This window comes from Colletotrichum navitas (genome assembly GCF_030913465.1).
Source record: "Colletotrichum navitas strain CBS 125086 chromosome Unknown LY79scaffold_5, whole genome shotgun sequence".
NCBI classification, from domain to species: domain Eukaryota; kingdom Fungi; phylum Ascomycota; class Sordariomycetes; order Glomerellales; family Glomerellaceae; genus Colletotrichum; species Colletotrichum navitas.
Genome location: NW_026850551.1, coordinates 706,610 through 731,033, shown reverse-complemented (window position 1 = coordinate 731,033; position 24,424 = coordinate 706,610). Strand labels below are relative to the sequence as shown.

The following is a 24,424-nucleotide window of genomic DNA, read 5'->3' as shown; positions in this document are numbered from 1 at the left end:
TTTTGCATGTCAGTCTTCTTCGGGTACGCGCTACAATTCCGTTCTTAGTTGCCGGGCTGGGGCTTTCTCCTTTGTGCGAGGTAAATACTTTATAAGACCACTGACCAGTTTGTTCGCCGTCTTGGATAAGTATCTTTCCAGTCCTGTGGATATTATCGACACAATCACTAGATATCAAACTTTCACTTTCCATCATCCACTTGTATTTTCAAGATTACTATTACCGTAGCTCAACGTGCTTCCGATGTCGGCACGAGGGATAAAATGCAGGCTTCACAGTAAGCCACTTATACGCAAAATACTCCTCGTACCAGGCTGCCCTGGCGGACCAATCCGCCTAGTGTTCGCCATCTCAGTCGCGCCTGATAAGGCTCTCCGCCGGGCACCCATCAGTTGTCTTGGTGACCTGCCAGCTACAGCCACACTCATATGGTGGCGATGCAGACGGGCAGACGAATCAGCAATCGAGATGCAGTCGCTTGCATGGCGAGTGGTTTTGGCCAATGATTTCGACACAGCCTCAAGGACACCAACTGTCATTTTAGAATCCGCATCAAAGACCCCTCTTTCTTATCATCACGCTCGAGAATTCGCGAAGCTCTGAAAACCCACCTTCACCCCCAATCTTGTCACCCTCCTTGCAACCGTCATCACTCAACTCCACTATTGCTGTACCTCATCTCTTCGAAGAGGACACCTGTTGAAGAGTAGACCACATTGTAAAAATGGCGGAAGCACTCGGCTTGGCGGCAAGCATTATCGCCGTCGTCGATATGACAGGCAAGGCCGGCAGCGCCTCGTTCAAGCTCATGCGGCTCTGGAACGAAGTCAAGGAAGTCCCGGTCATGCTTCTGGAGAAGGCCGAACGGATCAAGGACCTCGAAGAGTTTCTCGACGATATCGAAAGTCAAATAGCCAAGAACCAGCTCCCCAGAGCAGTTTACGATATGGCTCGCTTGCAGAAACACATCGCCAAAGCCCGACGTGCGCTGACCGACGTCCAAGAGATGGTCGACCACTTGCAGGCCAAGGTCAATGCTGATCAAAGGGGCTTCAAGCGGAAGTTTGCATCGACCAAAGTGCTCCTTCGAAAGGACGAATGGAATGCTCTGGAAAAAAGCCTCGACTCGTCACTGTATCTTTTGTCGATAACACAGACACAGTACTTGGTGTAAGTGCAATTTAGAGTGCTCATCATATACATTTCTAATAGTAGTTACAGGGCAATGTCAACCTTTTGCACGACCTTCATACAAGAGCAGCCAAGATCAACGAAAATTCCAGGTCAATCACTGATTGGGAACAGCGATTCATTCGAGGTGGACGAAGAAAAACAAAACATAATCAAAAGGAGAAAGCCCAGTTATGCTCACTCTACTGTAGCAAACGCCGTTGACATGCCATACTCAAACTCTTTTTTACCCACCTTCCGCTTTGGCTTTGGTGCCAACTCCAGTTTCCAATTCTCTGTTCTCACGCCAACTTGGCTCAGTGGAACTTTGTACTCAATAGTAGCACAAAGGAGCATCCAAGGGTGGCAGTTGAATCTAAGAGCGTATGAATTGACTGAAGATTTTCCCGGAGAATTGTATGTCTGTGTTGAAAGGGACGATTATCTTGGCTTCTTTCGATGCTTGGATGAGAATAAAATCACTCTCCATATACGCGATCGGGACGGTATGAGTTTGCTTCAGGTGAGTATACCAAATCCAAAAAGAATTTTGAAATCAGGTTGGCTAATTTATGATCCCATCGTCAAGTTTTGTGTGATATTCCAGGCTTTCACAACGACAAAACTGCTTCTAGAACGAGGTCTTGGTAGCTACGTAAGCGAGCCAGTCAGCACAAGAACTAGGTTAGTTCATACCAGTGAAACATAAAAAGCAAGATCTAATATACACTCTACATTAGTATGCCTCTCTTACTTAGTGATTTGCCTGTGTTGAACGTTCCCGGCTCCAGACCTCGAGACCTTCAGTTCCTCGAGCTTTTCGCAGATCACGGTCTAGACGATGTTCTCGACCATGCGGACAAAATCGGGGTTCTACTCGGGCAAGGTGCCAGTTACCCTGCTTTTCGGGCTTTTCTCAACCGTAATGATTTCGGTTATGCTTTATTACCTATCAGGACAAGACTTTGGGGCCTGAGGGGCCTCGCAGAGAGCGGTAGCTACTGGAGCCCAGATGAGATCAAACAGATCATCCCGGAGACTGAAGAGCTCACTGATGAAATTATCAAGCTTTCTGTGGAGGAAGAACATTCACTTCTTCATTCATTTACCTTGTTATTCTCACGAAAATTGAAAATATGGGTGAATCGCCCGGATGGTGAGCAAAGGCTTGAGGAGAAGAAGCAGTGGAGCAAACTCATCGACTCATGTATTCGCCAAGATTCTATAAGCTTGTATCGCCTCGAGCCTACTTGGTTCTATGACTATGGATTCATCGAATCCTCTCCATTATTTTCTTTTCTGTGGTCTTTTCTCGACTCAGGAATCTACTCACGTCCGAAACTCTTTGGGCAGCAAAATGCTAGACGGCTTGCGACAGGGTTGGGGTCAGTATTCACCGCTTGGATCGCGATGTTGGCCGATTGCGGCGTTGACCTTCTGAGTTATGGACGCCAGGAGAGACAACTATGCGATGAGGGTTCCACGTGGTATAGACGACGATGCGTGCGGTGGGTATGTTTGTCAGGAATAGTTCGGCTCTCCCTCCTTGGTTTTACCTATGGCTCTCGGCCGGAGCAGTGGAAACTCTGGTGGACTTGGGAGTACGAAGATTATGCAGGGGAATTCTGGGATTTGATCGAAAATCAGGATTTCAAGATGCCAGGGGGCTGGGTGGACGAACCTTGGGATCACGATGATTTTAGACGGGAAGAAAGGCGCAGAGGAGATATGTGGCTGGAGAATGAAAGCACGCTGTTGATTTGGTCCGAGTATCGCAAGATTCGGCCCCCGGTCTAGCCACTATCTTCAGTTTGCGGCACTTTAATCAATAGCAGTAGACAGTTATTACCTTCGTAATTCTACACCGTCGCTCAACTTGGGCCGCATCGTATCGTCATCTACAATGGTCACATCAACTCCAGAACCAACTAAATGGCCATTTCGAGAGCTTTTCGTTTAAGACACAGTCAATTGCGGGGACGCAAACTGCATCTCCCCCGAGTGGCACATCAGGATCCTGTTGATTGGATTGCTAGTCCGGCCGCCCCTCGAGCCCCGGCCTTGAGTGGCCACAACCCATGCAACAACATGCAGTTTGCCGCCGAGACTCCAGGCCCGTCCCGTCCGCGATACTGTGCCACAGGGCTGTGTAACAGGGGTCGATGGGCCGATTCTTCAGGTATTCTTAATCGCTCTTGGACATTCTAGACTTGCTGGTTGTCTGCTGGCAGTCCCACGAGGTTACGGGAATAGATTTCCTTGCTTGCCTCCTCCATCTCCATTGCTTTCGTTATCCAGACAGCTTCGACAAGTCACCCCATCCATGACTCCCTGCGTGTTCGGCGTCTCTCTAGACTTTCTCATTTTCAGCCGTTTCCCCTCATGGAAGTCATCGGCGCTGTTGCGAGCGGCATAGCCCTCGGCCAACTCTGCATCGGCATCTCCAAGGCCGTCCGTTTATGGCACTCGATCGAAGACCTCCCATTAGATCTCAATGACGCCGTCGACCGACTCGAAGCCTTCGGTCCGGTTCTGCAGGATATGGTCGAAAAGCTTTCGAGGTGCGAAGAAGAGTATGGAGAATCGGAATTGGAACTGCCTGCTCAGCACGTCAGGGCATGCGTTGTCTACGCCGACAAGGCGCGCAGAGCCGTGGACGAGATGGTGAGGAAGTTACAGTCCAGCCTGCAGACGTTGCCGCAGCAGAGCTTGCAGAGTCGGACGAGGAGGAAAATGAGACTTGCGTGGGCAGCGTTAAGGAAGGGCGATTTGGAAAAGCTAGAGAGGAGGCTGGATTCGGCGGTGGGGCTGGTGCTGATGTGTATCGGAGCTTACGACAGGTCAGTATGGATGAGACCACATTCCACTCCTACTTTCCAATGACATTTACTCATGGTTGTGCATGGCAGGGCAATTATGCTAGCTTCTCAAGATCGGATCGCCGAAAAGACGGCCGCGAAAGTCGTCAACGAGCAGAAGCTACTACACCGAGACTTTGAAGACAGAATAGTACGAAGGGTTTCGCTAGACGTATCAACCCAGTTGAAAAACATAGAAAAACAGCTTCAGACCCCGAGGCCCCAGGGATTACATGGCGAGAATGAGACGGAGTACGTCATCGTCCGTTCAAGAACAACATGGAGGGGTCCAAGACTGCCCTCGTACAAGCCGACGCCAACGGGGCAGGTCGCGGCGGCCTCCCGCAAGGACCGAAGCGAATGGGGCCTGTCCCTTCAGCTTCCTGATTGGATATCGGGAGCCGTTTGGGAGATACAGGTCTGCTGGAGCATGACAGGGGGTTGGCAGCAGAGTTTACGATCTTTTAGTGTGAGGTCGAAACACAGCGCCATCTTCGCAGTTGTGAAGAAGGGCGACGTGAAAGGTATGATGGCTATGTTCAGTAAAGGGGAGGCTTCGCCACTCGATAGAGACGAGAAGGGTTCAAACCTATTATATGTAAGTCTCAAAAGCCGTGGGACATGTGGGAATTCCCAGACTAAGAGTTATGCAGTATGCCACAGACTACAGGCAAGTCGAAGTATGTCGAACATTACTCGACCTCGGCCTTGAAGATCTGATAGACGACAACGGCGGGTCATCAGAGTCAGCTCCCCCTTCCCTCTTCTGGTCTCCTTCGGTAGCGCCATAATTAACCAGATAACGAAAAAGGAGCCCGCTTAGCGAACTCGTAAAGTCTCGAGAAAGTCTCGCTCCAACACCCGACTCAGCCCACCACGCTCTAGTCTCCCTCTTTCAGTCCCGCAGCGCCAATATCCCAACCCTCACAATCGAGCGCATGCTCGACTTCCAGACGGAATGCTCCTACTCTGACGACTGGCTGCGCATCTTCCAGCGCAACTTTCTCCCTGGATATCACGACCTTCCCCTGCGAGACAGGGCAGAGGCCACCCGCCTCGGCGCCTTCACGACGCAGGACGTCTCCGTGTACCGGAGGCTGCTGAACCAGAAAGGCGTGATCACGAAGGATGACGTGCGCGCGTCCGCCGAGGCCGGGTTCTCGCTTGTGCATTCCGCCGCAGCCGCACTGGGGAAGCGGTTCGCGCACGAGATGCAGTTCAACCCGCGCCTCGGCCGCGACGACGACGACGAAGATGCGTCGGTGGAAGGAGACGATGGTGAGTCGGAGGGGCGCAGGGTGTTGATGGTGCGGTTCCGGGCATGGACCGAAGGCTGGAGCTACACCTTCGCCGAGACCCTCCGAGCCGCCGAGTGGAAGCAGCTGAACGGGTTGGAAACCGTCGTTCCCTGGGACTGGTACCGCGTCCCGGTGTGGACGGGCACGCCGCTGATTTCCGTCCTCGGCGGCGCCCTCTGTCGAATCTCGCCCGATCTTCCGTGGGGCAAATGGGATGCCGTCTTCAGGGGCGTGCTCAACCAGTGGTTGCGAGACCTCAGAGACGCCGACGTCGACCTCTTGCAGTACGGCAGGGCCGAGGCTCTCAAGATCAAGTATACGGCGCCTGAGATCAAGGGCGCATTTGACGCCGATGCCATAGCCGCCTCGCGCAGGCATGTCCGGAGCTCTCTGCGGATGCGAGAGTCGTGGATGCAGATGGTGGACGACGAGCACCCGAGAAGCGACCTCTATTGGCTGCCTGTCCGCATCGTCGGGCTGGATTACGGGCCGCGACTGAGGGACTGGCGGCTATGGTGGGCGCCCGAGTTTGAGGCGTTTGCCGCCGAGTTCTGGGAAGGTGTTGGACGGCCGCAGTCGATTATGCCAGGATCTTGGGTGGACTCTTGAAAGGACTGCATCATCCTAAATAAAGTGGCGTTGACCTGTGAACTATATTAGCGCTTCGTTGTTATAGATGAAGGGGAGACATCAACCTCGAGAAACGGACTCGGAACCCACACACTTCACACTTTCCCAAGCGGGAGCGAATAGAATAAAGATGCCTGCGGACCAAGCGCTTAGACGGCGGGTCTTTACCGCCCTGATGCACGTCATTGCAACCCGAAGCTCTCAAAAGCTTTCCTACTATTTCCTGTGCCTCCCCTTTGAACGACTCAAAACGGTTGGGAAACAACACATGAAGAATACAATTTGCACCAGTGAGTAGTTTCCAAAGCTAGTGGAACTTGAAGTGTAACTCGCAAGCGAATGCCAATGATGAAGACTTGCTTCTATTTCCTGTTGGTTCGGCCCCGGCCCACGGGCGCCAACAAACCCAGCCGGGAATGATGCGCCAGCCAGTGTGGGGAAGTCTTACCCCTCCGGCCCCTCATAAGCTGCTCCCGCCCGAAGCTTCCTGGTTACCTTGGTGCGGGGCAGGAGAGCGTCACCAAGCTTCATGCCAATCTCTCTTCCCTTCTCTTTTCAACAACTACTTATAATCTGTAGACATCTAGCATCTTCCTGTCACTACACCAGTTCTCTTGTTTAAAAACGTTCGCCCCAAACGAGTTCCATAGAAAGAAACCCCTCCTCATACCATGTCGCAACGAGACACGCGCCGTCCGGGCAAGGCAGGCTCGTGGTACGAGGGAGACCCCAAGCTCCTCCGCGTCCAGCTGGACGACTTCCTCTCCGACGTCCCGGACCAGATCGACGGCCAAGGGCTTCCGGTCCCCGGCGCCCGCGTCATAATCGCCCCGTCAGTCTCCCCATTCCTCTTCTCTCTCCAGCTCGCCCCGTAGCGCCATAAAGACACGACAAGAAAACAAGCCTTCCCATGCTGACATTGGTTACGTGAACAGCCACGCAGGCTACAGCTACTCGGGCGCGACCGCCGCCTGGGCCTACAAGGCCCTCGACCTGAGCCGGGCGAGGCGCGTCTTCCTCCTCGGACCCTCGCACACCTTCTACCTCGCCGGCTGCGCCGTCTCCGGGTACTCGAACTACGGCACACCGTGGGGAAGCCTCAAGGTGGACCGGCAGATCGTGTCCCGCCTCCGCGACGAGCACAACATCCCCGAGATCCCGGTTGTAAACGACAACAAGGAGCACTCCCTAGAGATGCACCTGCCCTACCTCTGGATCCGGCTCGAGCAGACGTTCGGCTCCCCGGACAACTTCCCGCCGGTCGTGCCCATCCTCGTCGGCGACAACAACAAGGCGGAGGAGAAGGAGGTGGGAAAGTGGCTGGCCGAGTACCTCCGGGACCCGGAGAACGCCTTCATCGTGAGCTCCGACTTCTGCCACTGGGGCAGCCACTTCGACTACACGGTCTACTGCCCCGACGGCGACGTGACCAAGATGCAGAAGCTCCCCCCCTACGGGCCCGCGCCCGACGGCCCGCCGATCCACGAGAGCATCAAGCTGGTGGACGACCTGGCGATCGAGGCCATCAAGACGGGCCGGCACAGCGCCTTCTACGACAACCTCAAGCAGACCAAGAACACGGTGTGCGGGCGCCACCCGATCGGGGTCACGATGGCGGCGCTCGAGGAGCTGGGCGACGAGGAACAGCAGCAGCAGCAGCACCGCTTCCAGTTCATCCAGTACCAGCGCAGCAGCCTGGTCACGGGCCCGGGCGACTCGAGCGTGAGCTACGTCTCGGCGTACGCCGTGGTATAAAATGTTCACAGGGTCTTGTTTTTTTAAATATCATCGCCCGTGATGTCATTGTCACAGCCATGAAGGGGAGGGGCAGTGTGTGTGTGCGTGTCTGAGCCTGTGTGGAAGGTTTTCCGGATGTATGTATCAGTTTACCATGGGGTACGCGTGTTGCTATGTGAATGTTTGGGCTGCGATTGGAACGGGGGAGGGCGCTTTGGGGAGGGGGGCGGTGACGTGAACCGGAGGAGTATGTTTTTTTTTTCGATGTTTTTTTTCGAGATGCTTAGATGGGGGGTTCACCTTGACTTTGCCATGACAGGGCGATGGTTTATGGATAGAAAAAGCTTCCTCGATAGCTTCTGGCGCTTTGAAATTGAGAATTATTGACATCATCCCCGTCTGGTGTGCTGGTGGTCAAAGACACGTACAACATATGCATACGCACATACACACTCTCTCTCTCTCACACACGCATCCCGGTAACAGTAACCGGACGGGAAAAGGTAAAACCGCTGGCTTAATAATGCCCATCGGTGTACGCATAATGCCTCACGTCTGATGTTGACGTCTCGCCGGTCTCTCGGCAAAAAGACTCGTCTCTCGAGAGCTACTGATAGGCTGGAGGGGGAGGGGGCATTGAAGCGGCGACAAACTCAGCGGAGCCGAACAGCACGGCCGGAGGCAAAGAAGGGCCCCCCTCCCCTCCCCTCCCCTCTCCCCTCTCCCATGTTGTGCCTGGTTCCCGGCCCCGGAACGGCGTCGATGCGGGTTTGGTGTCTATCCTGGGCGTGCTCGGCAGCACAGCCCCTACCGGCTCTTTTTCTCTCCCTCCCTGGGGCCGGCTGTGCGGCGCGGTGCCGTGAACGTCAAGGTTGAGGAGGGGAGGGAGTGGAATGGGAGGGGGTGTGTGGGATGCCGTCGAGCCTTTCTTCGCATGGCCGTTTTGGGCGAAAGCTGACATGCAACCACACACACATACCGGTACACACATCACCGCCGCAGCAGGTGCAGTTTGTTTCTCTCTCTCACCCCCCTCCCCCCTCTCCCTCGGAATGATAAGGGCGGAAGCTTTTCGCCATGAAGCCATTCCGGTGCCATCCTTCAGGACGGGGTTACCCCGCCGCCCGCGCAGCATGGGCGTGGTGGCATGTCATCGCATGGCATGTGAGTGAGGAACGCAAAGAGGGAGAGAGGGAGCACTGGCTTGGGTGTTGCGCCAACGAGCGAAGGGGGGGTAGGTAGAGGGGGAGGGGGGGTATTTCCCGTTGGAGGATGACGAAAGAAAGAATTCACGGGCCTAGTCCCTCCCAGCTACGTGGCCGGGCATCGGATTGCGAAGGAAAACATATTGGCTCCGTCTAGTAGGCACCTAGTGCGTTCTCTCAAGGGAGGACGGAAGACATCCCATCCTGGAGCTGAAGGGGAGGGGGGGCTCACGCGAGGGAGCGGGGATTTGGTTCCAAAAGACGGGACGAGGCGGCGCATGGCGATGGAAAATGGGCGAGGGGCTGTGTGTTGGGTTTGTAAAACTAGATATCCGTAGTCGGCGGAGCGAGGAAAGACTTTCTGTAGCTTGTTTTTGAGTTGGACGCGCTTGGCAAAACCGAATTCGAGCTCGTCGTTGTCCCTTCTCTCCTCCCTCCCCCCTCGGTGGATGCTCTGCTCCTTTTCGCAGGAGATGGGCAGCTGGGGCATCCGATTAATGATGGGACATAGCAAGCTGCTAGGCAGCCGGGGTTCCGAATGCCCCGAACATCCTTTGGGATCGGGTTGTCTTTTGGCTGTTGTGTGTGTTTTTTTTTTTTTACTCTGTGGGTATCCCCCGGCTGCCAGAGAGCAGACGGCAGACCAGACGGACAGACAGACGGACTTGCCAGCCTGCTGACGATGGCTTACGGCTTGCAGGGGCTTAGTCTATTTAAGGTATCTTGGCCGGGCCGGGCTGGACTTTGGAGCTGGGAGCTGGGAGCTGGGAGCTGCGGCTAAGCTTGGGGCGTGGAGCTACGAGTTAGCGGAGACGGAGGGGGAGGAGGAGGAGGAGAGGAGGAAGAGGCTTGCAGCCGCATGTGTATCGGGGTCAGCTAGCCTTTCTTCGCTTTCGAGACGGCACATGAAAGCTGACGAGCGAGGGGAAGCGGGGGTGGGCGAGTGAGGTGAGCGATGCCAATCCGATTCACTGTGATTTTGGTTTAAGAGGCACGGGTTCCCGTTTCTCCGGTCGCGATCGTGAACCCTCTGCAATCTTTGCCCAATTCTTGTCCAGAAGCCTCCCTTCCTCCTCACCCCTCTCATTCAAACGGTCCAAAGCTATATAATAGACTCTAGGCGCGCTGCTCAAGCGCCGTCTTCGCTCAGACTTGCTGCTGCGAGCGTCGTTCCTCGCAAGAGCGTCACCGACAGAAACTCGCATCCAAGACCGAGTCGTCGTCGTCGTCGCCGCCGCATCCTCCTCGTTTGTGTCTGACCCGAGAGGTTCTCGACAGGTTCACTTCACGAAAAGGTCCACGTGGAATTTGATCGACGTCGTGTCTCCATCAGGAGGTTCGGGTGCAATCCATAAAAAAAACCCCAAAAGCACAAAGACGAGCATCCCAAAAATACACCACATATAGTGAGTGTTGTGTAGCAGCAGAGAGTAACACGAAACGCCCCCGTCCCAAAGCGAAAGGGAAAAGGGTGGAGAGCGAATCTGCTGTATCATCGAGCGGGTGGGTTGATTGGCCGTGTCAGGTATTCGCAAGCTTGTGGAACACGCACACACACACCCGCACACCCGCACACCCACACGTACCGTACCGCCGCGAACGATACGCTCTCTTCCGCTTTCAGCGCAGAAAGGGGAAAAGCCGAAGATCCCGACTCGATTGGCTCACGACTGCCGCCGTCAGCATCCCTGTCGATCCTCGCCATCGTGGTTGTCGTCGTCGTCGTCGTCGTCGTCTTGAGGCGTCAACCAGCCACGCAGACGAAGGGCTGTAGGTGTATCAATCAGCATCCCAAGGTTTAGCCTTTTCAGTCTGCTCTACTCCGTACTCTGTCTTGCATTGCCTTGCCTTGCATTGCATTGGCAGCGAACAGTGCCCCCCTCGCCAGGTCATCGACAGAACGGCGCATACTGCGTAAGAGTGCAAAGAAGGCATTGCGCTGCGCGCAAAGACGATTTAGTCCGAGCGAGCTTCGTAAAAAAAGAAACAAAGTGACGGAAAGTGACGGGCAGGGAGGAGAATAGCCTGCACAGCACAGCACAGTCTCTGCATAGTGTGAGGTCATCTCCGGCAAGTTTATTCGAATCCATTCGACGTCAACTTCATTTGCCTTCACCGGCCGCCGCCTGTAACAGACGCAGGCACCTTCGTCGGCGATCCTCATCCAATCAGCCTCCAACCGCGCGCCCGTTCGAGTCGATATTCCAAGCGGTGAGAGACGAACAATATACACCACACGTGTAGAGAGAAAGAGAGGAAGAGAGAGAGGGAGAGAGAGGGAAGGAAAGAGCTTCCCCTTTCCTCTTGGTTACATCGGTGGCCCCTGCCTGCTGTCACCGTCGTCTGTTGCCCTTTGGTACATTGCTAAGCCGCCACACCTCGGACACTCACTCACTCACTGGCTCACACTCAATCTCATTAGACCTTGGATCTCACTCTGAATCTCATCTCACCTCTACACTCATCACCACCATCGCAGTCGTCGTCTTCGTCGTCGCCTTACTCAGCCAACCTCTCATCGATCGCACTTACAACCAAGCACTTCCTACATACAAGCCATTAATCTCCCAGACTCGTCCGTCTCTCCCACGGAAAGAGAAAGAAAAAAAGAAAAAAAAAAGACAAGATACAACTTCATTCAGTGTTGCTATTACCAGCGCTAGGGACGCTACGCCCAACACCCCCCCCCCCTCTCCAATCATCTCTCGTACTGGAGCCACCTAAACGGCGATCATTCTGCACGCCAGGGGCACCCCGAGCACCGCGCCCCCGTCCCCAGCAGACAATTCGAATTTCTGCTACAAAGAAGCTCTTCAAGCCACAGACACGCACATAGTGACGCACACACGCCCTGCGTCCTGTGGATTCCGTGGCCCATTTGCCTCGTCTCGCTTCTCTCCCCATCATCCACACCGTCATCCACAGAGTAGGAGGGTTGGTTCCCTTGTTGCTCTCCCCCCCCCCCCCCCCCCTGCCCCGTGTCCATCGACAGACACCCCCAAAGACTGGGAATTTACGGATACGTAGCATTATAGTACGTATCCGTACCTAGTGTACTACCTACAGACAGACAAGAGAGGCCCGAGACTTCTGTCGCCCAAGCCTGGCCTGTTCTGTGTCCGTGACCGTCACTTTCGCCATTACAACATTACCGATTTCGTCTCATCCGCCAAACCACCCCCTACTCCGTCTTCGCCCTTTTTTCTCCCCATTACCCACCTCTTCCTTCGCCCGTACTCAGCTTGCTTCTTTTCTGCCAAAAACAACAAATCAACCCAAAGGCTTCAATTTCCTTCCTTCCTTCCTTCCTGCCTGCCTGTCGACTGTACTGTGCGACGCTCACGAACCTTGGGACGATTCATCAATCCGTTACCCATACCCACACATACATACAAAAGTCGTTTCGCCCGTGAGCGCCCAGCAGTACCCAAGGCCCGCAATCGCCGTCGCGCAAGGAAGAAGCCTACGCGCTTCGCAGAAGCAACATGAGTGTCAGTGTTTCATCCCAATCCTCGCAACCTCTAGTGTTTCGCCCGCCTGTCCCTCTCTCTCTATCTCCCTCTTCTCGCCCTACACGCTGCACGTTGCGCTGTCCTACCCTTACCGACCTTGCATTCTTACCCTGTCATCGTCGTCCTCAATTGCACCTTGCTGTAACTTGTTGTTATCCTATCCCCCCACACCCCTTCTTCTACAAGATTCAAAACGTCTCGAAGTCGAGTGACAGCAACAAAAGTCCAATCTGCTACTTTGCTACTTTGTACATCCTTCCCGTTACCCCAACCCGCAACCTTTTTCCATTTTGTACTTGGATTTTATTTTTTGTACCTGCAGCGGTTCACCTACCTTCTTCGCACAAACATCATACTTGCTTCAGCCTGGTTGCGTTGCATAATAGCCCGTTGTGCCTTTTTTCCCTCCCTCCCCCTTTTTCTCACGATTTTTTTGCGCATTTTCCTCGGCATCCCTCCCTACCCGCTTGACCTGAACACCAATCGAACCACCGCTATCCGTTGAAACTAACATCATGGCGCAGTACGGGTATGTTTCTCTCTCCCGCGGAGCCGACGGGATACACGACGACGACGAGTACGACCTCTCGGAACGCGGATTACTGACAGACTCGGGTAGATACGGTGGTCGCCAGAACCCCTTCGACCAGAGGGATGGAGGCTCGGGAGGCTATGGAGGCCCTCCTCAGCAGGCCCCCTACGGCGGCGGGAACAGATACAACAACCAGGGACCAACTATGGGTAGGGACCAATACGGTACGGCCTGACCGCGCCGGTCGTTCGCGCTCCGAGTGCTGACAGGTGTGCTTCTTTTTCCCGCGAAACAGGTGCCAACGTCGAGATGGAATCCCTCGCCCAGAACGCAAGCGGCTTCGGCCAATCCGACCCCAACGCCATCCTCAACGAGTGCCGCTCCATCGACCAGGGCATCGACCAGATCGAGTCCAACTTGAACCAGCTGCGCATGCTGCAGGAGCGATCCCTCACCGATGCCGACACCTCGGCCAACTCCTCCACCGCCCGCCAGCTCGACGCCCTCTCCTCCGAGACCATGGCCATGTACCGCTCCCTCACCGACCGCGTCCGCACAGTCAAGTCCAGCCCCGACGGCCAGTCGGCCAGGAACTCGCCCCAGGTCGGCCGCGTCGACCGCCGCCTCAAGGGGGCCATCCAGCAGTACCAGCAGGTCGAGTCCGCCTTCCGCAAGCGCACCCAGGACCAGATGGCTCGCCAGTACCGCATTGTTCGCCCCGACGCCGACGAGCGCGAGGTCCGCGAGGCCGTTGAGGATGCCGGCGCCGGCGCCCAGATCTTCCAGCAGGCCGTCATGCAGAGCGGCCGCCAGGCCCAGGCCAACGCCGTCCTCAACGCCGTCCAGGATCGCCAGGCCGCCCTCCAGAAGATTGAGCAGCAGATGGTCGAGCTCGCCCAGCTCTTCCAGGACATGGACGTCCTCGTCGTCCAGCAGGAGGCCGCCGTCACCCAGATCGAGCAGAAGGGCGAGGAGGTCGTCGAGAACCTCGACAAGGGCAACCAGGAAATTGGCGTCGCCGTCGAGACCGCCCGCAAGACCCGCAAGAAGAAGTGGTGGTGCCTGGGAATCTGCGGTAAGTCCACGCACACTGTCATTCATTCACATTTGTGCCACGACTACGGCAGGAACTCTCTATCATTAGCTCCGTTGCCGCGATTGCGACAATTGCGACGCGGGGACTCCAAAAGAAACAGGCCCGCTAACGCAACCCCCTCACAGTCCTCATCATCGTCATCATCGCCGCCATCGTCGCCGTCTACTTCGCCATCATCAAGCCCGGCCAAACGCCCGCCGCACCCGCCGCTACCAAGCGCGCCGTCGCCGTTCGCGGCCTCGAGTTGCCCGATATTTCCCTCTCAGTGCCGCCTGGCACGGGCGCCACGTCCCTGCACACCTTCAAGACGCCGAGCCGCGTCGTACGCCGTATCGTCCAGCCGGGGGTGGGCTGGGAGCCCAACGCCAACGCGCAAGAAATGTCCGTCGCCGGCCGCTTCGGCCGCAAGGTCGACATGCCCGCCGTCCGACACTAAGACGAGGGGGTGCCATCTCCCTTACGTCCGTTGTTCGAGCCTGTACAAAAGAAATACCCACCATACCTTTTTAAACCACATTTGCCTCAAACCCCATCTAGGGAGGCGTACCTTCAAATCGCGAACACACCCTGTCCTTCCGACTTGATGTCCGGATCGATTTCTCATTGCCGTCACCATTATACGAACCACTCGTCGCCCCTTTTTCTTTATATATAACATAGACGGACGGATCACGGAAGGTATACGTCGTCTCATTTGCTGGTCGGAGGGGGATGGAGCCCCCTAAAAAAAATCGCAAAGAGAAGAATCCTGGGAACCCAGGCCCTGGAGGAAAAGGGAACGGTGGGAAACGGCTCCCGTTGAGGATGTCCCCCCCTTCCTCACTGCCTCACTCCTCCCCCCGTTTACCCGAATTCGGAACTTTATCTACTGTTGACACAAGTATCCTCGCCGATTGCGTGTCCCCCCAACCCCTTCTGTGCGTCTTGGATTCACATCTTCTGAGGAGGAAGATACCGTTGGAGCACTTATATGTGTGTGTGTACGGGGCATCACACGACTTACTCTGCCTGCTGTTGTTTTGTTGTTTTCCGTCTGTTGCATCAGGAAGGGCGTTGGCATGAATGCTCGCAAATATAGTCAGCTTTTTTTTTTTTTTTAACTTGACGCCTTTATTAATTCCCGACGGTGGTCCCAGTTCCCCGATCCCTCATCGCTGTCTTTCGGGTGTGAATGTCTTTTGGGTGCGTGACTTGAATTTTGACGACTGCGTCACGTCGCGGGCGGGTTTATACAGCCTGGGGGGGGGGATGGGGCGACAAATCCGTCAGGACGAAAACTGGATTCAGGCGACGGGAACGGGTTTCCCGTCGTGATCACGATGTCTCTCCGAGGTGCAGGTTGGGGAAAAAAAAAAGCATTTCTTCGGAAATAAGATGCAAAATATGCTTGGAAGATGGGGCAAGTCCAGTCATCTTCCCCGATCCCGCTCTGATATTGCCTTCTTGTCCAGCCTGCGTATGATGGGAGGATGCTTGGCATTAATGGCGGACGATCACGTATTTCATAATACATTAATTAGTTCAGGTCTTTGGCCGAGTCGTATGCGGCAAAATACAATGGCGTCTTCTCTTCCTCCCCTTCCCCCCAAATACATCGTCACTACCACCACCGCCGCCGAGGCTCCTCCTGTGGCCGTGGTGCGGCAGAACCACTCCCCTGCTACCTATCCTCCCCATATCGTCCGCCTGCACCCCCGGCGCGGTATGTCCCCGATGAATACGGGAGACGAGGCCAAGGATGACCAACGCCGAGGAGGCAAGGGCAGTTTAGGGAAGGTTCGTCGTTCCGTTTGCTGAGTGATAGCATGCTCGCCGACCACTGTCGCCAGTGTTTTTTGGAATTCGATATACCCACCCGTCAACAACAAAGCAGAACGGTGTTGGGCTATAGAGCGTGCTGCAAAACTCCTGGTCTTCCCTGAGTAGTAACCCTTTTCGGTGTTGATTGATAGCCACGCCAATAAGCCTTCCCGATAGACAGCATCGTCTGATCCACGCGGCATACGAACAAACAAGTGACCGAGGCTGGGAACAGCATTTTCCGAAAATGTGCGTCTTCATTACCCAAAAGTCCGAAGTCGCTGGTTTCTTCCATCCATCCGTCGGACCGCTCATCTGGACCGACAGTGGGAAGACACCGCTCACTCGTCCACGCCTCAACCCCCCCATGTTGAGCGCCTTCTCGGCGCGCGTTGGGTACATTTCATTTGGGTTTTGGAAACGTAGCCGGCCTCTCTCGGTTTCCCGAAGCATCCAGCAAAACCGCGCATGTGATCCTCCCCAATTACGTGTGTGTGTGTGAGTGTGTGTGTGTGTGTGAGTGTGTGTGTGTGTGTGTGTGTGTGTGTGTGTGTGTGTGTGTGTTGGGCAGTTGAACTTGCCAATGTCATAAACTCGCAAGGTTCAGATTACGTCGGTATACTTTCCCTCGGGCGTCAGGATTGACAAAAGAGTCTGCCAACCCAGCACCCCTATCCCACATGAGCCCCGGGTCTCGTCTCAACAACAACAAAAAGGGGCGCATCTTCTGAAACTTCGGCACGGTCCGCTTCGGGAAGGGGGGAGGGGACAATAGACAAGGTGAGAAAAAGGGTCCGTTTTGAATTTCAGCCGGCCTTCTTGCGTTCATGGTCTCTGTCTGGGAGGCCGCAGGATATGCTGTCGTTGGGTATGACGTCCGAACGCTTGGTCGTAAGAGCTCGCAGGAGGCTTTGCCAATGTAAGCCCGACAAGTCCCTCGAGGGGGGAGGGGGGAGGGGGCAGAACGTCTTTCTGCGCCGCGCGGTGAAAGAAAGACCTTTTGCATGCAAAGATGAGGAGCCTTCCAGACACAACGAACTCCTGGCAGGTCCGGCCTCTAGAGCTCCGGATGCCAACCATCGAGCACATTCCGGAGTGAAGCAAGAGGCTCAGGCTGCTCGGTCGTCTATACTATATTTAGGATTACCTACGCTTAGGTCGGATTATATAGCTGTCATCGTGGTAGCCACAGCATGGCCATATATACGATTAGTTTGCGCAATCTACCGGGAAACGTCCAACGGACCGCTTTGCCTGACACAGAAAGCAGTCCACCCACAACTACCTCTCCTTCATCGTCGAACAGATTGTGACATCATCTGCTATCGTCCTGGGTCACTTGTATATGTTGTTTTGGGAACGGATAAGCCCGGGATTGGACCCTCTAAGTGACTGTCCAGATTCCCTCTGTTTCCTTGTTCTCGGACGTAGAAAAGAACCACGTCGCGGCATTTTGCAGGACCGTCAATAACTTCCCAATGCCTCGATGCCGAGAACACGCAGGCTCCGAGTCTCGAGGACAAGGTTGCCGAGTCCATCTGCGATGAGAAGGATGGTGTGTCTTGGTCGTTCGCAAAGTGCCTTGGTATTTCACCAAGCATTCGTCCAACTCCGTTGAGCAACGGTTGTGTTGGGAGCTTGACAAGGTCTTAGGCGTTGAAGCGATCACACACGGCGTGTCGGGTAGGAATGAGTTGCTCAGTTTCGAGCAGGACTTTTACGTGCGACGCCGTGGAAGGGGGGACAATGCCATGTTCATTTGAAGCCTTGTGTATATGGAAACAAACCGCGAGACCCGTCTACCTATCAAACAGGTCGTTCTGTTTTCCCGACTGAAACAGTGAGAAATATGGTCTATGTAACAGGTCCCCCCCCCTTTCGTGATTCATGAGTCGTTAATCATACATGCCCAGCAGTCCTCTTGCAATCTGGAGAGAGGAAGAGCCGGTCATTCCCCCGTTTCTAACCAAATGTCAGTGGTCATCCCTCAGGATACAGATACGTTGGGGTGTGTGACGGTGTTGTTACCTTTTCCCTGTAATAGCACAAACTTTCGAATCCTCCTTATGTAACAAGCCAAGGAGAGGCATTAGAAACGACAGCTATAAGCCGATTCACATGTCAACAAACGCCGTGTGTCGAGACCCCTCACTCCTCGGTCTCCTTCTTGGGCCCGGCGTCGTCGGACGCGGGCTTCGTCTCGCGGGCCTTCTCGGCCCTGCCCTCGCCGGCCTTGACGACCCGTCGGAGCACGCTCATCTTCCGCTCAAAATCCTCCAAAAGGGGCCCGTACTCCTCGCCGCCCGACCTGGCGACGGCGCTGCTCGAGCTGGGCAGGCTCTCGGCGCGGTCCCTGTCTTTATCGCCGCCGCCGCCGCCGCCCTCGCTCTCGACGCCCTCGATCTTGAGGACCAGCCCGCCCTCCTTCTCGCCCTCCTGCCGGGCGATGCTGGCGTCCGTCACGGCAAAGTCGGCGCTGAGGCTTGCGGCGGAGGCGACCGTCCACTGACCGTCGGCGCCGGGGACGACGTCGAGGAGGACGGCGCGGTCGACGGCGCTCGGTGGCGGGTTCTTGCCGCCGAGGGCGGCGGGCTTGGACGTCGAGGCGGAGGGGGTCGGCGCAGCCTGGTTCGCGGCGTGGTGGGCGGCGAGGGCGGCGGTGAGGGTATCCGGGTCGTCGTCGAGGAAGATGTACTTGACGGTCGGGTGGTGAGTCGAGTTGGTCGTCGCGTTGGAGACGAGGGTGAAGAAGCCAGCGGGGTCGAGTTTGGGGGCGGGTTCGGTTTCGGGTTCGGCCGCGGCTGCGGCTGCGGTATCTGCGTCTGCGTCTGCGTCTGGGGCAGGGTCGGGCACGATGGCGGGCGGGGCGGCGGCGCCCGGCGAGCTACCGCGGGGGGCTTTCTGATGCTGCAGGGACGAGGACAAAGACGCCGTGGCGGGCTGGTCGGCCTCGGGGCGCGGGGACGTCGGGACGTCCGGCATCATCAGGCGGCAGAGTGCCAGAGGGGCCGCGTGTCTCTTGAAGGGGAGCCGTCTCGAGAGAGCAGGAGGAGGAGGAGGTTGGTCAGGGCGAGGGCAGCGAGACGAGACGTTGGTGCTGACGGGATCCCTGGCGTCGCGGTCAGTGGCATCTTTTTCCCGGGGTGAGATGGAAGCTGCAGTTGGGGTCTCGGCGATGGGGTGCAGGGAGGGACGGAAGCTAGAGCTGTTGAGTGTCATAGTGGAGGTGCGGGTTCCAAGCCGCCGGGGACGAGCTTATCGTTATCACCACGTGACTGTGGAGAAAGCATGATCTGGCATGTGATGTTGATGATCTATCCGGGCGGATCTCCGGCTTCGGGGGTCTCGAATCATGATAGACACTGGATAAGTGATTGCCTTCCATATTCAAACTCGGAATATATATATGAGTGGCTTGCGACGCTTATATAAAGTGAGTGTAGGTCTCTTTTGGTTCGCACTCGACTGTTTCCAGAACTAAGCTGTGGTTTCCACGGTTCATGGCCCAAGACCCAGGAAATAAACGAAGCCAACCGAGACGCTGCACTTGTCACCAATAATGTTCACTGTTGGAGTCTCACCAAGGCCGAAAGATGTCTTTATGAATCAAGCCTTTATATCATTCACCTTTTCTCCAAGAGTATGCCTTGGCATGCTTCAGCGCCGGTAACAGGGGAGCGGTCATCCTTTTATTTTCGTACGTCCCGGTGTCAGCGTGGAACCCCTTTTGCCCTTTTACCCATGAATCCTGAGCATCTCATAAACCAATGCGCCAAACGCCACGCAAGCCAGAGGTATCAGAAGGGAGACAGCGGCACATACTAGGCCTCAACGGTCTCATTCGTCTGGTCCGTCCACTCGAATTCTGAAGGCTGTCAACGAGATGCTCCTTGGGCGACATGGGACGAAACTTACTTTGACGGCACATGGGGCACTGGCCCTTTGCCGAGTCCTGCTTGATCCACTCCAGAATGCAATGCTTTGGGGTCGGTCAGAGGACGGTCATGGCGGTTAGGACGAGGCTGCTTACCATATGAAAATTGTGTCCACACTTGCCAGACACTAGCCATTGTCAGTTTGCATATAATGATAATGGTATGGTGTGAAATGACGGAACGTACAGAGGCTGCAATCGTCGCCGGGGTATTTGCAGGTCGGGCATGTGCCATCGAAGTGGACTTGGCAGATACCACAGACGTCGTCCTCGGGGATGTCCCACCGCCACGTCGCGACGGTATTCCAGCGGGTAATCTTGACCTTCATTATAAGTGCTGTTATTGGTGAGTTGCTGCTGTTGCTATTGTTGTGGCTCTGTATGTTTTGTCTTCTCAAAAGGGTCTGGTGTGGCGGGGAGTATGTGCCTTTCTGGCAGTCGGCCTTAATTCATGCTCCCTCAGTTGCTGCTGTGTCTCTTCCTTTTTTTCTCTTTTTTTTCACTTTTTTTTTTTTTTTTCCGCATAAAAGTAATCTCGTTGGGTTGTAGTGGTTTTGCGCCTTTGTTTGTTTAAGTCGGGAAACGCGAGACGTGCAGTTGACTGCGGGGCAGCTAAAAGGCCAGTGCCCCCAAGCCATTCAATTATGTCGAAATAAAAAGATGGCGACATGTGGCCCAAGCTCCTCGCATCGCGCCTACCAAACCAACCGTTCCCACCGCATGTGTGTCGCTCCACAGTGAATGGAGGAGTCACAGACTATCGGTGACTGACCCGGACCCCGACCTCCTCCTCTCTCCTCCTCCTCCTCCTCCTCCTCCTCTTCCCGCTTATCAATGACTGGGAACCAGTGAGCAGCGCCCCCCCTGTTTTGTGTTTCTGGCCAGGCCTGATAACAATACTACCGCTTCTCCAAAAACCCGACCACCACCGGTAACGGCCAAACAAGGAGAAAGACCGTCGGAGAGACAGAGACAAATACCACCACCACCACCACGAGCCAAAGAGAAAGCAGGAAAAGAAAAAGAAAAGAAAACGGTTGTGACGGTAAGCCTCCTTCACAAGCTTCCCCCTCCCTCCACGCCCCAAACCCCGCACACAAACCACCACATGCAATGCCTCTGTCACCTTCCTTAGCCTTCGCCGTGATTTTTTCCATTTCCCTCCACCTTTATCACAGGCCCCCCCCCAGCGTTCTGGGCTTCCGCCCTCTGCTGTTGGCATCACCGACCGACCCGATATCGACCGATACTCCCGCTCGACTCGGCTGGCTCCTTTTCCTGCTGTTCCAACTAACCCGACATCATCCGGTCCAGGGAATAGAAACCAAGACGATATCTGCGTAGCCATTGATCATGGTGACTATTGCCATTCTCCGACCGGCGCGCGCCGCCGCGCAGTCATCGTGGAATGCGCGCTCTTCCTTCAAGGCCGCCGCTGCCGCCGCCTCCTCGCGCCGCTCCTTGTCCTCCTACCTCGTCACTCCCAAGGAGCTCGACGAGGCCCTCAAGAAGAACCCGCCTAAGATCAGCCCCGAGCCGCGCACCATCCCCCTGTGCGCCTCCTGGTTCCTCCCCAACGATGGCCGCACCGGCATCGAGGTCTTCCGCCAACAGCGGATCCCCAAGGCCCGCTTCTTCGACCTTGACAGGGTCATCGACCGCCACAGCGAGTACCCGCACATGCTGCCCTCGCCCAAGGACTTTGCCGCCGCCATGAGCGAGCTGGGCATCCGCAAGGAGGACACCGTCGTCGTCTACGACAGCAAGGAGCTGGGCATCTTCAGCGCCCCGCGTGTCGGCTGGACCCTCAGGATCTTTGGTCACCCCAAGGTCCACGTCCTCAACAACTTCAAGCTCTGGGTCGACGAGGGCCTGCCCACCGAGTCTGGCGAGCTCTACAGCGTCGAGTGCTACACCTACCCGATCCCCAAGATGGACGAGAGCAAGGTTGCCGATTTTCAAGAGGTGCGCGAGATTGCGCTCGACCACAACAAGGAGGGCGCCGAGGGCGTGCAAATCATCGACGCGCGGTCGCCCGGCCGCTTCACCGGCAAGGACCCCGAGCCGAGACCTGGTCTGTCCTCCGGCCACATGCCGGGCTCCATCAACATCCCCTTCAACGCCGTCTTGGACCCCGGGACCAAGGCCTTCTACCCCCCGGACAAGCTGAGGCAGATCTTCCAGGAGAAGGGCGTCGACCCTGAGAAACCCATCATCTCGAGCTGCGGTACCGGCGTGACCGCTTGCGTCATCGAGACCGCTCTCGAGGTGGCTGGATGGGGCTCTCCTGAGAAGCGCAGAGTCTACGATGGAAGCTGGACGTAAGTGCATCCGTCTCCTTGACCTCGTCGTAATTTTCACATGCTAATTTTCATTCTTCTTCCTTGCAGCGAATGGGCGCAGCGGGTGAAGCCGTCCGATTCGCTCATCAGAAAGGACGAGTGACAAACAGATTGAGCGAGAGAGAGAGAGAGCGCGCGCAGCGTCGAGTTGCTTCTAGTTGCGATACCCTCACCACCCCACTTTCTGGTTTCCTCTGGTTTTCATTGTACGATATCCGGCACATTACGGCTTTGGAGTTTGCATTGCGCATCGGGGCACGTCCGTCAGCTTGTTTCTTCATTTAGGGAGGAGGGGGGTGGCCTGGTGTACATAGGCCACGATAATTGAATCATGATAATGGGCATACTGGACAATGAGCACAAGATCAAACCCACAGCACAATCGACGATATCCGATGCGCAAGGCTATGGTATATACTGGTGAAGTGAATCGATGTTGGGCTCATTTTTGGCTACTCAATTGGAGAGAGGGGGGTGTTGACTCAATCTGGGATCAGCACCCAGCGACACACTGTGCTCCTCCTCGGTGTGAATCGGTGAACAAGCCACAACCCCCACAACGGCGGTCCCCCCACCCTTCTTCACCTTGAGTTTCTGCCTCGAAGCTCAGGCCAGTAGGGCTCGCCAAACCCGTCCTGAGCAGCGCGGGAAGGCACAACTGGGCAACTGCGCAAAATTGCCCGGCCCTGAACGGCCACCAACCAGACCCCCGCAAAAAAAGTTGTGAGTGCATCTCGAAATAACTTCCTCCCCTCGAAACACCACCACCACCACCCCCCGACTAACCGGAGCAGCAGTCTTTTCACTCGCGCGCGCGCAACACCCAACCTCCAACAACACACCCTCTCTCCCCCCGACGACACATTATGGCTGACCGTGGTGCAAGCGCCCCCCGTGGCGGCGGTGGTTTCGGATCCCGTGGCGGTGACCGTGGTCGTGGACGCGGCCGTGGTCGTGGTCGCCGCGGCGGCAAGAGCGAGGAGAAGGAGTGGCAGCCCGTCACCAAGCTCGGTCGTCTCGTGAAGGCCGGCAAGATCCAGTCCATGGAGGAGATCTACCTGCACTCCCTGCCCATCAAGGAGTACCAGATCGTCGACTTCTTCCTGCCCAAGCTCAAGGATGAGGTCATGAAGGTGCGCGCACACAATTCTTCCCCCCCTCCGACCGCCGGGGCCGAGATCGATTCCCGCAGACGACGACGAGACAAATCGCCCGTGGAGATGAGATTCTCGGTCTTTGGGTCATGGTTTCGGTTTTGGCTTTGGGATTGTTGTCCCAAACCCCGGTTTTCCGAGAGAAAGAGGGGAATGCTAATTCGTTGTGTCTTATTCCCCAATTGCAGATCAAGCCCGTCCAGAAGCAGACCCGTGCCGGTCAGCGCACGCGCTTCAAGGCCATCGTCCTCATCGGTGACTCCGAGGGCCACGTCGGTCTCGGCATCAAGACCTCCAAGGAAGTCGCTACCGCTATTCGCGCTGCCATCATCATCGCCAAGCTCAGCGTCATCCCCGTCCGTCGCGGATACTGGGGCACCAACCTCGGTCTCCCCCACTCCCTGCCCACCAAGGAGTCTGGCAAGTGCGGTTCCGTCACCGTTCGTGTATGTATACCCCGCAGTCTGGATTTATGTGTGGAACTGGTTGTCTGACGTGTGCCTCTCTGCAGCTCATTCCCGCCCCCCGCGGTACCGGCCTCGTCGCCTCCCCCGCCGTCAAGCGTCTTCTCCAGCTCGCTGGTGTCGAGGATGCCTACACCTCCTCCGCCGGTTCCACCAAGACCCTCGAGAACACCCTCAAGGCCACCTTCGTCGCCGTCTCCAACACCTACGGCTTCCTCACTCCCAACCTGTGGAAGGAGACCAAGCTCATCAGATCCCCGCTCGAGGAGTTCGCCGACACCCTGCGCGAGGGCAAGAAGTACTAGAGCAGCGAGGAACGACGGGGTTTGTGAGGAGATGGCAAGAGAAACTTGTGTCGGCTTCGGGATTTCTTCATGGAGTTGCGTGTGTTACACTGCATCGTTGGTTGGCCAGGGCATGACATTAAGGCTAAGGGCAAACTAGCTCCGGATCTGAAAAAATAAAGATCATTGAATGCAGCCGACGGGTTTTTCAGAAAGAAATATTATGGGCATGAATTTTCACGATACTCCGAGGCGACCCTCACCATGGGCATGGTGACTGACTGACTGTTGGACGACTGACCGATTTTCTAGAGCAACCCGCCGACTTAACCCCGCGTCAACCACCAGGCTCAACGTCTAGTACTTCCGACATGGATTGTGCAACGGGAGTTACTGCTTAGGAAGCA

At 55.8% G+C, this 24,424-nt stretch overlaps 10 protein-coding genes across 10 annotated transcripts; 7 read left to right on the top strand and 3 right to left on the bottom strand.

Annotated features, from left to right (window-relative positions):
* Positions 1 to 725: 725 nt before the first annotated feature.
* On the top strand, positions 726 to 1,175 carry LY79DRAFT_666136 (uncharacterized protein; the record flags this gene model as incomplete). Its single annotated transcript, XM_060563174.1, has 1 exon — positions 726 to 1,175. The coding sequence occupies one exon, from the start codon at positions 726 to 728 to the stop codon at positions 1,173 to 1,175; it is 450 nt and encodes a 149-aa protein (XP_060419109.1).
* LY79DRAFT_287829 (uncharacterized protein) lies at positions 1,011 to 3,379 on the top strand. The gene is made up of 4 exons (XM_060552179.1): positions 1,011 to 1,169; positions 1,223 to 1,694; positions 1,761 to 1,855; positions 1,912 to 3,379. The coding sequence occupies exons 2-4, from the start codon at positions 1,227 to 1,229 to the stop codon at positions 2,966 to 2,968; spliced, it is 1,620 nt and encodes a 539-aa protein (XP_060419108.1). The 5' UTR covers positions 1,011 to 1,169; positions 1,223 to 1,226; the 3' UTR covers positions 2,969 to 3,379.
* Positions 3,262 to 5,967, top strand: LY79DRAFT_287891 (uncharacterized protein). The gene is made up of 4 exons (XM_060552180.1): positions 3,262 to 4,011; positions 4,081 to 4,627; positions 4,683 to 4,774; positions 4,841 to 5,967. The coding sequence occupies exons 1-4, from the start codon at positions 3,554 to 3,556 to the stop codon at positions 5,934 to 5,936; spliced, it is 2,193 nt and encodes a 730-aa protein (XP_060419107.1). The 5' UTR covers positions 3,262 to 3,553; the 3' UTR covers positions 5,937 to 5,967.
* Positions 5,968 to 6,282: 315 nt separating this feature from the next.
* On the top strand, positions 6,283 to 7,789 carry LY79DRAFT_287747 (memo-like protein). Its single transcript, XM_060552177.1, has 2 exons — positions 6,283 to 6,789; positions 6,893 to 7,789. The coding sequence occupies exons 1-2, from the start codon at positions 6,629 to 6,631 to the stop codon at positions 7,710 to 7,712; spliced, it is 981 nt and encodes a 326-aa protein (XP_060419106.1). The 5' UTR covers positions 6,283 to 6,628; the 3' UTR covers positions 7,713 to 7,789.
* A 405-nt stretch (positions 7,790 to 8,194) lies between these two features.
* Positions 8,195 to 8,917, bottom strand: LY79DRAFT_287749 (uncharacterized protein). The gene has a single exon (XM_060552178.1). It carries the CDS (start codon positions 8,827 to 8,829, stop codon positions 8,302 to 8,304), a length of 528 nt encoding a protein of 175 aa, XP_060419105.1. The 5' UTR covers positions 8,830 to 8,917; the 3' UTR covers positions 8,195 to 8,301.
* Positions 8,918 to 12,926: 4,009 nt separating this feature from the next.
* LY79DRAFT_666133 (SNARE domain-containing protein) lies at positions 12,927 to 14,475 on the top strand (the record flags this gene model as incomplete). Its single annotated transcript, XM_060563173.1, has 3 exons — positions 12,927 to 13,167; positions 13,239 to 14,018; positions 14,165 to 14,475. The coding sequence occupies 3 exons, from the start codon at positions 12,927 to 12,929 to the stop codon at positions 14,473 to 14,475; spliced, it is 1,332 nt and encodes a 443-aa protein (XP_060419104.1).
* A 3,343-nt stretch (positions 14,476 to 17,818) lies between these two features.
* On the bottom strand, positions 17,819 to 19,058 carry LY79DRAFT_691386 (uncharacterized protein; the record flags this gene model as incomplete). The annotated part of the gene is made up of 1 exon (XM_060564746.1): positions 17,819 to 19,058. The coding sequence occupies one exon, from the start codon at positions 19,056 to 19,058 to the stop codon at positions 17,988 to 17,990; it is 1,071 nt and encodes a 356-aa protein (XP_060419103.1). The 3' UTR covers positions 17,819 to 17,987.
* Positions 19,059 to 19,159: 101 nt separating this feature from the next.
* Positions 19,160 to 20,368, bottom strand: LY79DRAFT_598920 (anaphase-promoting complex subunit 11). The gene is made up of 5 exons (XM_060561815.1): positions 19,961 to 20,368; positions 19,870 to 19,901; positions 19,755 to 19,818; positions 19,662 to 19,704; positions 19,160 to 19,525 (listed from the first exon to the last, which is right to left on the bottom strand). Coding segments are annotated over exons 1-5 (282 nt in total). The 5' UTR covers positions 20,103 to 20,368; the 3' UTR covers positions 19,160 to 19,524.
* A 758-nt stretch (positions 20,369 to 21,126) lies between these two features.
* On the top strand, positions 21,127 to 22,218 carry LY79DRAFT_586962 (rhodanese-like domain-containing protein; the record flags this gene model as incomplete). Its single annotated transcript, XM_060560708.1, has 2 exons — positions 21,127 to 22,094; positions 22,164 to 22,218. 2 exons carry the CDS (start codon positions 21,127 to 21,129, stop codon positions 22,216 to 22,218), a joined length of 1,023 nt encoding a protein of 340 aa, XP_060419101.1.
* Positions 22,219 to 22,981: 763 nt separating this feature from the next.
* LY79DRAFT_586961 (ribosomal protein S5) lies at positions 22,982 to 24,038 on the top strand (the record flags this gene model as incomplete). The annotated part of the gene is made up of 3 exons (XM_060560707.1): positions 22,982 to 23,248; positions 23,458 to 23,715; positions 23,781 to 24,038. 3 exons carry the CDS (start codon positions 22,982 to 22,984, stop codon positions 24,036 to 24,038), a joined length of 783 nt encoding a protein of 260 aa, XP_060419100.1.
* Between the last annotated feature and the right edge of the window lie 386 nt (positions 24,039 to 24,424).

Bases quoted from the DNA above. Each gene is read 5' to 3' on its own strand.
- LY79DRAFT_287829 (XM_060552179.1), top strand. From the start codon at position 1,227: ATGTCAACCTTTTGCACGACCTTCATACAAGAGCAGCCAAGATCAACG. The intron at 1,695-1,760 runs GTGAGTATACCA...CCCATCGTCAAG, and splicing joins ACGGTATGAGTTTGCTTCAG to TTTTGTGTGATATTCCAGGC. The intron at 1,856-1,911 runs GTTAGTTCATAC...ACTCTACATTAG, and splicing joins CCAGTCAGCACAAGAACTAG to TATGCCTCTCTTACTTAGTG.
- LY79DRAFT_287891 (XM_060552180.1), top strand. From the start codon at position 3,554: ATGGAAGTCATCGGCGCTGTTGCGAGCGGCATAGCCCTCGGCCAACTC. The intron at 4,628-4,682 runs GTAAGTCTCAAA...AGAGTTATGCAG, and splicing joins AGGGTTCAAACCTATTATAT to TATGCCACAGACTACAGGCA. The intron at 4,775-4,840 runs GTCAGCTCCCCC...ATAACGAAAAAG, and splicing joins GACAACGGCGGGTCATCAGA to GAGCCCGCTTAGCGAACTCG.
- LY79DRAFT_287747 (XM_060552177.1), top strand. From the start codon at position 6,629: ATGTCGCAACGAGACACGCGCCGTCCGGGCAAGGCAGGCTCGTGGTAC. The intron at 6,790-6,892 runs GTCAGTCTCCCC...TTACGTGAACAG, and splicing joins GCCCGCGTCATAATCGCCCC to CCACGCAGGCTACAGCTACT.
- LY79DRAFT_287749 (XM_060552178.1), bottom strand. From the start codon at position 8,829: ATGCTGCGCGGGCGGCGGGGTAACCCCGTCCTGAAGGATGGCACCGGA.
- LY79DRAFT_598920 (XM_060561815.1), bottom strand. From the start codon at position 20,102: ATGAAGGTCAAGATTACCCGCTGGAATACCGTCGCGACGTGGCGGTGG. The intron at 19,819-19,869 runs GTAAGCAGCCTC...CCGACCCCAAAG, and splicing joins GTGGACACAATTTTCATATG to CATTGCATTCTGGAGTGGAT. The intron at 19,705-19,754 runs GTAAGTTTCGTC...GACAGCCTTCAG, and splicing joins GTGCCCCATGTGCCGTCAAA to AATTCGAGTGGACGGACCAG.